General features: G+C 39.4%; 1 protein-coding gene across 3 annotated transcripts; it reads right to left on the bottom strand.

Moving 5' to 3' along the window:
- Positions 1-1683: 1683 nt before the first annotated feature.
- LOC128863903 (uncharacterized) lies at positions 1684-11297 on the bottom strand. 3 transcript variants are annotated; one of them, XM_054103315.1, is made up of 6 exons: positions 11180-11297; positions 10625-11115; positions 7155-7330; positions 6903-7087; positions 6454-6675; positions 1684-1830 (listed from the first exon to the last, which is right to left on the bottom strand). In XM_054103315.1, the coding sequence occupies exons 2-6, from the start codon at positions 11032-11034 to the stop codon at positions 1759-1761; spliced, it is 1065 nt and encodes a 354-aa protein (XP_053959290.1). In that variant the 5' UTR covers positions 11035-11115; positions 11180-11297; the 3' UTR covers positions 1684-1758. The 3 variants fall into 3 exon arrangements, with proteins under 3 accessions (XP_053959290.1, XP_053959289.1, XP_053959291.1); XM_054103314.1 differs by having other exon boundaries at positions 10625-11111; XM_054103316.1 differs by lacking the exon at positions 11180-11297 and having other exon boundaries at positions 10648-10768.
- Positions 11298-11347: the final 50 nt, after the last annotated feature.

Here is an 11347-nt window from a genome sequence, read left to right as displayed (position 1 = left end):
TGTTGTAGCTGCAGAAATGAAGAGGAGTTGGAAACAATTCAACACCTTTTTTGCACATGCCCAGCTCTAGCCAGAAGTAGGAACCGATTTTTAAAATCCTACTTCTTAACGAATATAGATAATCTATACGTTTTAGGTATCAACAACCTTTTACGCTTTGTCAAAAGCTCAGGATGATTTAATATGGAGAGGGAAATGTAGCTCAGCCCCCGCGGTTCACAACGGACCCATTTCGTGGTCTAAATGGCATCGTTGTCTCTATGTGCGATGCGGCTGCCAAACCTAACCTAACCTAACCTACAGTCCATTCAATTTTAGTGCAAGTGACTACAAGATAAAGTTGATTATTGACAATTTTTTATTGCTGCAGTGGATTAGCTTTTTCTTCCATATAAAAAAATTCGAGTAAGGAAAGGAGTGACTCCTCGGCGAAAAAATATTTTGAAAAATCAATGCAATTTTTGAGTTCTCTCAGCCTTACACTTTAATGCACTAAAATTGAATGGGCTATAAAACTGCGTACCCAGAAGTTTTCTACAAATTTTCAATAAAATTTATATTATTTTTTTTTAATTTGTAAAATTTTTGTGGATTTCGTCCAAAGGTTCGAACTTTGAGTTGCCAAAACAGTTAGTTCGTCTCGTTGCTATTATTTTGAAGTAAACCTAACCTAACCTGCTATTATTTTGAAGACAGGTTTACATTATACAGGCTGGTGCAAAATTAATCATCTAACTTTATTTTTGAATAACTTCCTCAATAAATAAAAAAAAAAAATATTTTGAAAGAAAGAAATTTTTATTTTGATCTTTACGCCCTCCATTTCTTGTCTGTTTCTATACTACAGCTGTCTACTTCACAAGTGTCAAATATAATTGGACGCCATTGGCAAAAATTATAAATTTTCCGAAAGGGTGGTTAATTTTGCGCCATGTACTATTTACGTTATTAGAGGATATTTTAACCAGAAAAATATCAATTTTTAAAATTTCTATATTGGCTTAGATCCTTAAAGTGCCTGACAAAAGCATTTGAGTTGATTTTTAAATTATAAAACTTGCACATTTCAACACCTCAGCGCTACGCAAAATGTTTAAATCTGCGCAGTTGCCATAATTCAATTATTAAAGGTTTGCTCATTAAACAGCTTTCTCGTTTCCTCTTGACAAATAGGCTCCCTTAGCAAAACACTGGGTTGCTAGCTCTAGAATTTTTTAATAAAAGTAGAAGAAAAGTAAAATTTTGGACAAAAATTTAATTTTCAAAATGGTGTGATTATGAGCACAAACTCCCTCAAGGGTTTGTATCGGTGTGTCCAGGACTAGTATGACATGAAATACATCCTGACATACCGCTTAAGTCAGGACATCACAGAGTAGTTGGAGCAAAGCGCGCAAAAAGTGGGCTTTTCGAACATCTGAGACCGCTGAATTTTAAATATAGGTTCCGAAAGTACTTACTAGGTAAAGTTGTTTTAAAAATGCATCTGTAATTTATCAAGAATGGTGCATTTAGCAAAATGTAATTAATCACAGTTCGCAAATCCAAATGTTTTGCTAGTCATGCAAAAGTGCAAACTGATGAGGCTGAGTGGCTTGATTACGATTGTGCCATCACTTCTTTCATTTTTTTGTTTTTAGTATTTATAAAAAAAAATATTTTATAAATTATTTTTTTGTTTGATAGTTTATTATAAAAGCTAGCGTATAACACCTATTATACAGAACCAAAGCTGGAAATTATATTTGCGAGTGATATCTATTTCTTCTTTTTTATCTGCTTTCGTTGATCCTTCTTCTTCTTTCCCAGCAATTTAGCTTCGTTTTCCATCTATAGAGCATTTAATTTTTATTTTGGCAAACCAAATTACGATATATGTAAGTATGATACAAGCTACAGGGTGTTTCATCTATACTTGACACCTGAAAGCTATGATTAATGTAATGACAAATCCATCAATTTCGATTTGCTCCAGCTACAATTTTATTGAATACGAGGGGAGCCTTTTATATGTCGGGATTTGGCAACCCTGGTGTTGCAATCTGGCAACTGACAGCTGTATCGCTAAGTTTGACATTTTTTGGCTTTTACGTACTCAGAACGTTTTGAAATACCAGCGCTATTTGTGTTGTTTACAGTAACTTAAAAGATTCATCTCGGTCCAAAAATGGAATTAAATCGTGAACATTTTCGTGCGATTATTTTTTACAACTTTCGACGTGGATTAACTCAGCAACATTGCATTAATGAACTTAATTCATTTTTTGGCGATGAAGCTGCATCAAGGACCAGTGTTTATCGATGGTATGGTGAATTGAATAGTTCACCCCAAGACGAATTTCGTGAAGGTCGTCCAAAATCAGTTGTTGTTCCGAAAACCATTGATGCTGTGCGTGAACTGATATTGCAAGATCGTCATGTGACCTATCGTGAGATTGAGACAATCTTAGGCATTAGTGGGACCAGCATACATTCAATATTGCATAAATATTTGACTGTCAAAAAAATTTGTTCGCATTGGATCCCACACAATTTGTCAATCGCTCAAAAAAAGGCTCGTGTCGATTGGTCGAAGGAAATGCTCAAAAAATACGATTGTGGGGCTTCGAAACACATCGTGTGACATCCTGACAGGTGATGAATCATAGATTTACGCGTATGAGCCCGAGAGTAAACAGCAGTCGACTGTATGGGTGTTTCAAGATGAGCCAAATCCAACAAAAGTTGTTCGCGCACGAAGCACTTACAAGCAAATGGTCGCCTGTTTTTTCGGAAAAACTGGACATGTCGCAACCGTACCACTAGAACAACGCAGAACAGTAAATTCTGAGTGGTACACAACCATTTGTTTGCCAGTTGTCTTCCAAGAAATTAGGAAAACCAATCGCCAAAGACGGATCACTCTTCACCAGGACAATGCGAGCTCTCACACATCAGCTCAAACAACTGCACCCAAAACATCGAATTAATGGGTAATCCGCCGTATAGTCCTGATTTGGCACCGAATGGCTTCTTTTTATTCCCGTACTTAAAAAACAAACTGAGAGGTCAACGTTTTTCGACAGCTGAAGAAGCGGTTGCGGCATTCAGAATGCATGTTTTGCAGGTACCTCATTCAGAGTGGCAAAATTGCTTCGACAATTGGTGCAAGCGCATGCAAATTGTGCAGATCTTCATGGAAAATATTTTGAAAAACAATAAAGTGATTTTCGATGATTAAAATTTGTTTTTGTTCTCTAGTCCCGAAATATAAAAGACACCCCTCGTATAATACAATTAATTGGATCAATGACCATAAGAAATATCCAGAAGTTGGACAATATTTGCAGTAACGCACATTTCAGCTCTGTTTTCTGCAACTGTCTAAACCTTTTGGAGCATTTCTGGGATTGTGGCGTCGATTTCCTCGCGAATACTGGCCTTTGACGTTTATTGCTGAAATGTGTATACCTTTAAGCAGCCTAGCAGAAAAATTTTTGGCGCTGTCAATCTGGGCTATGCAGGAGGCTAGTCGAAATCGCAGTCCCTTATTTAGAGATGAGCCGCACAGGAGACATTGTATTCAGTAGGTTCATGAAACATCAAACGATAAAAAAGCTTTTTTTAATAGCAGTCGCACAGGAGACATTGTATTCAGTAGGTTCATGAAACATCAAACGATAAAAAAGCTTTTTTTAATAGCAGTCGCCTGCCGGCAGGCAATGGCAAGCCCCTGAGTGTATTTCTCTTATGAAAAGGAATTTTATAAAAAACCATCTGCCGTTCGGAGGTAGCGTAAAATTGTTGGTTCCTCCATTTGTGGAAAAGCATCAAGACCCACTCCACAAACAGGAGGAAGAGCTCAACCGAACACCCAATTAGCGCACCTCGAATATGTTTTAAGATATATAGAATGATGTGTCACGCGCCAAATACAGTACTTTTTTTTAGCTTTAGCTTCGAACGCTTGTTTCGCCTTTTGTTATCCATTTCTTAGAATTAGCAATAATTTTTGCTGAACAGACGAGCAAATCCGCAATAAATTTATAAATTCTCCTCTCGGGTAGCAATTTTTTAATAAAGGAAATTTGCACCCGTAAAATATTTAGAGCAACCAAGGAAATTATGGCCAAGGGTTTGGAGAAAAACATGAAAACGCACAGGATAAACAGGAGGAGCTCGGCTAAAAGCGCAAAAAGGATGCAAGCGCCATCCTGTGCCGCGCTGTATGGATGTTGTGCCATTCTGTAGGAAACAATTATCATCATCATCATGTAGCGATTACAGATCGGGGTGAGCTTTAGCTTCGTCCACAATCCTCTTCCAATCTTTACGGTTCATAGCAATAGACTTCCAGCTCCTAGGTTAGGTTAGGTTAGGTTGAAGCGGTTGTCCACTTTAGGACTAACTCAGGCTCATGGCCCATTGTGATGCCGCTTGCGGAAAAAGCCCTTATCCCTCTTGAAACCAAAGTGTACTTTTCAAAAATTTCATAAGATAATTACTTTCGACAGAGCCGAGATCTTCTAAATCATTAAAGAATTGTCCGCCCAAAATGGCGAGTCTACGTCTGGATAGAGCAGGACAGTGACACAGAAGATGAGGGATCGTCTCTTCCTTTTCCTCATCTAGACAATTTCTGCAGAAGTCATGTGTTTGCACACCCATTCTCTGGGCGTGCCTACCGATTAGGCAGTGGCCTGTAATAACTGAAATCAGTGTGTTAAGACTGTGATTATCTCTTCTTAGTAGAAGTTCCGTGCGTTTAGCATTGATAGTCGGTCACAGCTGCCGAGTGATTTTGCAAGCGGCTTCATTACGCCATCTTTTTTTCGGCTACTCTTACAATTTCCTCGCGGACACGAAGTTTACATGTTTGCTAGGGCATACCTGTATCATTGTCTATGTACTCGTGAGTCAATTTGGTACCGATTTTCACTAGTTCATCGGCTTTGCAGTTCCCTTCAATGTCACAATGGCCAGGAATCCATGTTATCATTAGGTGAAATAACTCAGCCATTTCGTTAAGAGATGCGCGGCATTTCATGGCTACCTTGGACGTTGTCGATTGTTTTGTGAGGGATTTTATCGCCGCTTCGGTATCAGTGAAAATGTAGATATTATCTCGAGGGTTGTACCAGTGTCACGGCGTTCATTATTGCTATAATTTCAGCCTGAAAGACACTACAGTAGTCGAGGAGCCGAAAACTGAAGGAGATAACCAGATGTTCTTAATATACACCTCCGCCCACCCTGCCCTCGAGCTTTGAGCCATCTGTGTATACATGATGGACTCGCCCTGTCTTACCACGTCCCATTCCCACTCTTCCCTCGAGGATAGGAGGATGACGAAAATGGCAGTGGCAAGTATAGCCGGGACTCTATAGTGCACCTGTCCGGAAAGCGCCAACGTGTCATCCAGACTTTTACCGTGGCCATAGTCTGTGTTTGACCACTTACTTAAAGCGTTCAGCTTCATTGCTGCACTGCGCGCAATGTACTTTGACTACTTCCAGCTCCTTACTCGTAGCTCTTTCAGGTCGGCTATGACTTGATCAAGCCAGGGCGTCCTCAGGCCCGGGTTGTTGGGAAGTTTGTTATTAAAAAGGATTTTCGAGAGCGACTGTCTTCCATGCGTACAGTGTGTCCTAACCATCGAAGCCTTTGGGAATTAATGTGTTTAACGACACAGCTCAGCCCGACCTTAGCTCAGCAACTCATCGTTGTAGCGTATGGGGCCAAACACCCTTCGGAGCACTTTTCGCTCGAACACTCTTATGCTTCTTTCGTCTTTGCTTGTCACTCGCGGCCGTACGAAACCACCGGCAGTACTATTGACTGACAGAGGCGGAGTTTAAATTCGCGTGTTAGCTGTTTAGATTTCAGCAGCTTTGTGTGGGAGTAATATGCTTTGTTTGCCACCATTCAATATTCTGTCCTGCATTGCGTCGCGACTACTGTTGTCATTTTTCATTAACACTCCCAAATGTTTGAGGTATTGAACTCCCTGAAAGGTAAATGTCGACATTTCGATGTTTTTCAGATGATTTTCAGATAATTAGTCTTGCATTCATTTTTTCAAAGGTCTACTGCTTTTGCACGACTTTCAATGTTGCAAAAGGTTTCAACGAGTTACCTTTTGTTCTCCTAGCCACTATTGCGAACCAATAATCCTCCTAATAAGTTTCCTCGATTAATGACTGCAAAAATTCGTTACCATTGACCACTGACAGTTAGTAGCTTTCGTCTTCCTTGAAAAAGAGAATGACACGCTAATGTTCGCAGCGCACGCGATGGAAGTATCAAGTCGAGCAAAAAATATCAAAGTTGTTCAAAATGATTCAAAGTTAACTATGAACCGAACCATTCTATACGTGTCTACAAGTCAACCAGTTCAACCTATCCTGTGTCAAGTACATGCAGATAAAGCACCCTGTATATACATTTATTGTAAACAAAGTGTAACGCAATTACCTCTCTCTCCTCCCTCGCACGCTGCAATTGCTCAGCTTCTTTGATTTCCATCAAACGTAAGTGGGCGATCTCTTCCTTAAAACGATGAATTTGCTCTTCCAGATAACTTCGCTGTGTACGCATTTTATCCATATTCGTGCGTTTGTAAGCTATTTGATTTTCCAAATCGTCGTGCTCCTTGGCAAACCGAACGCCCATCTCCTCGATGCGGCTCCTGAATTTCTGCCATGAAGGTTACAAATAAAAAATTAGGAAGTTGCAAATAAGGTTTACAATTTTTTTATATTTTCATTTAGTTTTTTTTTACTTTTTCACTTTTTTGTTATTTTTTTATTTTTCACCTTTTTTTATTTTTTTATTTTTTTTATATTTTTTTTACTTTATATTTTTCTAAATTTAAAAAAATTTTTTTTTAATTTTTACATTTTTTTTTGCTGTTACATACTTACATTCGTTTCTGCATAGAGCGCATCCACCGTACACTGTGAGCAATAACTCTCCGTACGCATTTGTTTTTCAATTTGTTCGATTTGCTTTTTAATTGCATTCTGTTCGATTAATTGTTTGTCCTCGAATTGCTCGACATTATGATTATAGTAGCGCAGTTGGTAGCGCAATTTTATAGGAAGATGAACTGAGGAGTAGGGTAAACTAAGTATGAGCTCATGTGTGTGTGTGTGTGTGTGCGTCATCATGCTTACCATCGGCTTCAAACAAGACATATTCCAGCTCACTAATTCTTTCATTACACTCTTCTTGTTCCTCTGTCGGGAGGGCTTTTGCAAAATAAGCAGCAGATAACTGATATTCCGCCTCCAAACTATCTTCCAATTCATTTTCGAGTTTATCAGTAAACCTGAGGAAGTCGTTCGCGGCTCTATGGAACAGAGATTTCTTCAGTTTAGTTTTTTAGCGACAACGAAGCCTAAAACCTATTACAACCAAACTCGAAAAAATAACAGTGGTTTATAAAAACAATTCCATCTTTTTTAATTTAAATAACAACTGCTAGTAAATCTTTTTAATGCCAGATGGTTGGCCTAAGTCCCGCAACAGTGAATTTATATTAGTTTTCGGTCTAGTTGCCATTTCCAAAAGGTCTTGTCAATTTTTATGCCACGCACTCACCCTCCAACTCCTCATCAAAAATTAAAAAAAAAAAAAATAAATAATTGGCGCGTACACTTCTGTTAGGTGTTTGGCCGAGCTCCTCCTCCTATTTGTGGTGTGCGTCTTGATGTTGTTCCACAATGGAGGGACCTACAGTTTCAAGCCGGCTCCGAACGGCAGATATTTTTATGAGGAGCTTTTTCATGGCAGAAATACACTCGGAGGTTTGCCATTGCCTGGCTCATCAAAAATTGCAGTACAAAAAAAATGGGCGAGGCATTTGGACGATTTTGGCATTTGCATCTTCTGGTCCCAAACCATATCCAACGGAAACTTACAAACTCCAATACGAACGAAAATACGCACAAGGAAGTTTGGGTGACTTAGTTATTTTTTAAGCAGAAATCCGAACATCTCCTGTAACTCAATCAAATGTAACCAGGATGCAAGAAAGTTGACACAGAGGCAGACCAACACTAACCTGGAGAAGAGCTTTGGAAACGGAGATAGCAAGGACTAGGAACAAGGTAGCATGGAAGCCGACGCAGAGGCAGACCAACACTAGCCTGGATAAGAGCTTTGGAAACGGAGATAGCAAGGACTAGGAACAAGGTAGCAAGAAAGCCGACGCAGAGGCAGACCAACACTAACCTGGGGGTGAGCTTTAGAAACGAAGATAGCAAGAAACCAGGAGGTGAAGAAGCTGACGCAGAGGCAGACCATCACTAAACAAAAGTTGGAAGGAATTTAAGTGATTGGCGTCCGAAAGAAATGAATAGAAGAACTTTTTTGTGGCCCTTTGTTCCTGCGCGGAACCATAAGATCTTATATACCATACACTGGTACAATTTTTGTTCGAGAAACCGATCGCTCTGAATATTTTGCGGGAGCAAATTTCCTTTATTAAGAAATTGCTCTCAGAGGTGAAAATTTACAAGTTTATCCAACGTTTGTTGGGCTGTTCAACAAAAATAATTGCTAATGCTAAGATTTGGATACCAAAAGGCGAAACAAGAGATCGGAAAGCAGTTCTTTCGAAGCTAAAGCTGAAAGTGTATACCGAGAGACGACTGCTTTGCGAAAAAACTTTGGCTTAGGACGCCATTTGCAAAAGTTATAAATTTTCTGATAGGGAAGAAGGAAAATAACCAGACAGGTGGAAAAAGAAGAATAGGCTTTGGATTAGAGGATGACGACCAACAGTGGCTATTTACGCTCATATTAACCAATTCAAGCTGCTGATGCCGTCCTAACGTAAGGCGCAGAAGCTTGGACGATGGCAACATCCGATGAAGCGACGATGGGAGTGTTCGAGAGAAAGATTCTGCGTAAGATTGTTGGACCTTTGCACGTTGGCAACGGCGAATATCCCAGACGATGGAACGATGAGCTGTATGAGCTTTACGACGAAATAGACATAGCGCAGCGAATAAAGATCCAGCGGTTACGCTGACTGGGTCATGTCGTCCGAATGGATACAAACGCTCCGGCTCTAAAAGTATTTGATGTGGTACCAGGTGGTGGTAGCAGAGGAAGAGGAAGGCCTCCTCTGCGCTGGAAAGACCAGGTGGAGAAGGACTTGGCTTTACTTGGTGTGTTCAACTGGCGCCGGTTAGCACGAGAAAGAAACGACTGGCGCGCTTTGTTAAACTCGGCCAAAATCACGTAAGCGGTTATCGCGCCAATTAAGAGGAGAAGAACCTACTAATGAACTTCACTAGATATGTGATATTTGAACCCGGAATATCCGCAAGTGTAGCAAAAAAGTAAAAACACAGATGCCTAAATCGTTGCACGTCGAAAGCAGAGCAGCTGAGATGATTCCATCTCGTCCTCCAGACAGTCTCCGCAGAAAAGACTTGAGGCAATCCCAAGTCTCACCGAATGGACACCTAACGGCCAATGTCCGGTAAGAATACCTACTAAATGCGAGAACTGCGGTTTTGTTACCCTTAGATAATAGACGGTTATTAATGAGGAATTTTTTCAGCACAGGACCGCGCTGATGCTCGACCGCTGTTTAAAAAACTTTTTACAATATTTAATGACGGCAAAGGGTACCGAATACCAGAACTAACGTCAAAAATATAATCAGCTCCGACGTCCGTAGTAACAGTACAAAAAATATTTTTGAAGTGAAAACTTCTTTAGAATCGTTGGGAGTGATTTGAGACTCGATGAAACGAAAAAGCGACACTAAAAAGAGACATACATATAGATCTTATAGTATATAGCCTGCGAGAGAATGAGATAGAACACAGTTATACAGCGTTCCCTATTCTCCGTCTTCTCTTTGTGCGGTACTTCGTAGCCTCCCCACTCTTGGCTACGAAGCGTTATATGTTGATATACGTATATGTGTGTGGTTGCGTACTGCTGAGCCAGCCTAGTATAGTGAGTATTGTAGTATGTATACTACACTGCCTATTACTTGCTTTGGTGTTTAGTTCAAGCGTCATACGTATGTATGTTTGTATGTATGCTAGTACGTATGTGAGCGCGCCTGCGTATTACGGAGCCACGGTGAGCGAGAAAGCATTATGTATACCTATACTACACTACCTAATACTTGCTTAGACCTAGCGTCCTACGAATGTTTGTGTGTATGTTAGTACGTCTGTGTAATATACGCGTTACGACGCTCATAAAGCAACCGCGTGCGCTGTATTGCGTCCGTATTTTTATATCCGTAAATATTTTCATTTTTAAGATTTATGCCGAAAAATAATGCAGAAAAGTGTCGTGAATATCGACAGAAAAAAACAACAATTGACGCGGTATTTCAGAGATATGTTGACAACATCGAAACCAAAGCATTTGTATCATATTTTAGCTATCATAGGCCACTCGTATCATTTGTTGAAATTGAAAACATTGAGGATGAATAATAATAAAATGAAGAAAATAAATTATGAACTTTATAGCAATATTATAATGAACCTATAATTATCCCGCTCCTAATGCTGTTTTCGTCTCATTCTCTCTCAGTTTGTTTTACGGAAGGTTTCGCGTCTAACCATTAGACTGGTATTTTTTTTTTTGTTCCTTTTGTCAAACTTACTTTAAACTCTCCGCCAGATTTACCTCGAGTCCTCTGTAATCGTCATATACCAATTTTGTGAGTTTCATTACTTCGCTCATGTCTACTTGGAGTTTTCGTATTTCCAAACAGGCTCGCGACAATTCCGTTGTAAATACGTTGAACCAAAACATATTCGACTTTTGTCGTCTTTTAATGAAATCTTTCGAGGACCAGCTGAACAGGTTGTGTGGTGTTTTTACATTCTCAGACTCTGGTTCAAAGCAAACAAGTCCATTTAGAAACAATGAAAATCTCTGCTGCATACTATCAAATAATTTTGCTATCGCCACACATTTAAGGAATCGGAAACGTTGTGTAGGATCTACGAGGGCTGCGGAGCTTTGATTAAAAGTTAGCGGCGACATTTTGTGTTGGGAAGCAGCAATCATATTAGGATATTTGTCCAAATCAAATTTGTTGATGGAGAGTAAATGAAATTGCAGACTAGATTCTAGAATAGCCGAATCTGCCTTGGAAAAGATTAGATTAGATTATCTTTGTATGCCCATAAATATATTCATATAAAGCCAGTACCTTGATAAAACCAGCAAAAAGTATGAAAAAATATATGCTGTATCTTCGCCTCACAAAAAAAGATGATGACCTACGATTATTTTGAGGTTTTGAAAATATTGAAGTTTTGTATATTGAATTCTTTTACAATGAAACATGGAACACTAAACTAAATTGAATAATGAAATT

Source organism: Anastrepha ludens, chromosome 5 (assembly GCF_028408465.1).
Source record: "Anastrepha ludens isolate Willacy chromosome 5, idAnaLude1.1, whole genome shotgun sequence".
Classification (NCBI taxonomy): Eukaryota; Metazoa; Arthropoda; class Insecta; order Diptera; family Tephritidae; genus Anastrepha; species Anastrepha ludens.
This window is presented reverse-complemented; position numbering and strand designations above follow the sequence as displayed.

What these genes read in the sequence shown, in the direction of transcription:
- LOC128863903 (XM_054103315.1), bottom strand. Translation starts at nt 11,034, where the DNA reads ATGATTGCTGCTTCCCAACACAAAATGTCGCCGCTAACTTTTAATCAA. An exon ending in TGTCTTGTTTGAAGCCGATG is followed by an intron (nt 7,088 to 7,154) that starts GTAAGCATGATG and finishes CCTACTCCTCAG; the next exon opens with TTCATCTTCCTATAAAATTG. An exon ending in GTGCGAGGGAGGAGAGAGAG is followed by an intron (nt 1,831 to 6,453) that starts GTAATTGCGTTA and finishes AATGCTCTATAG; the next exon opens with ATGGAAAACGAAGCTAAATT.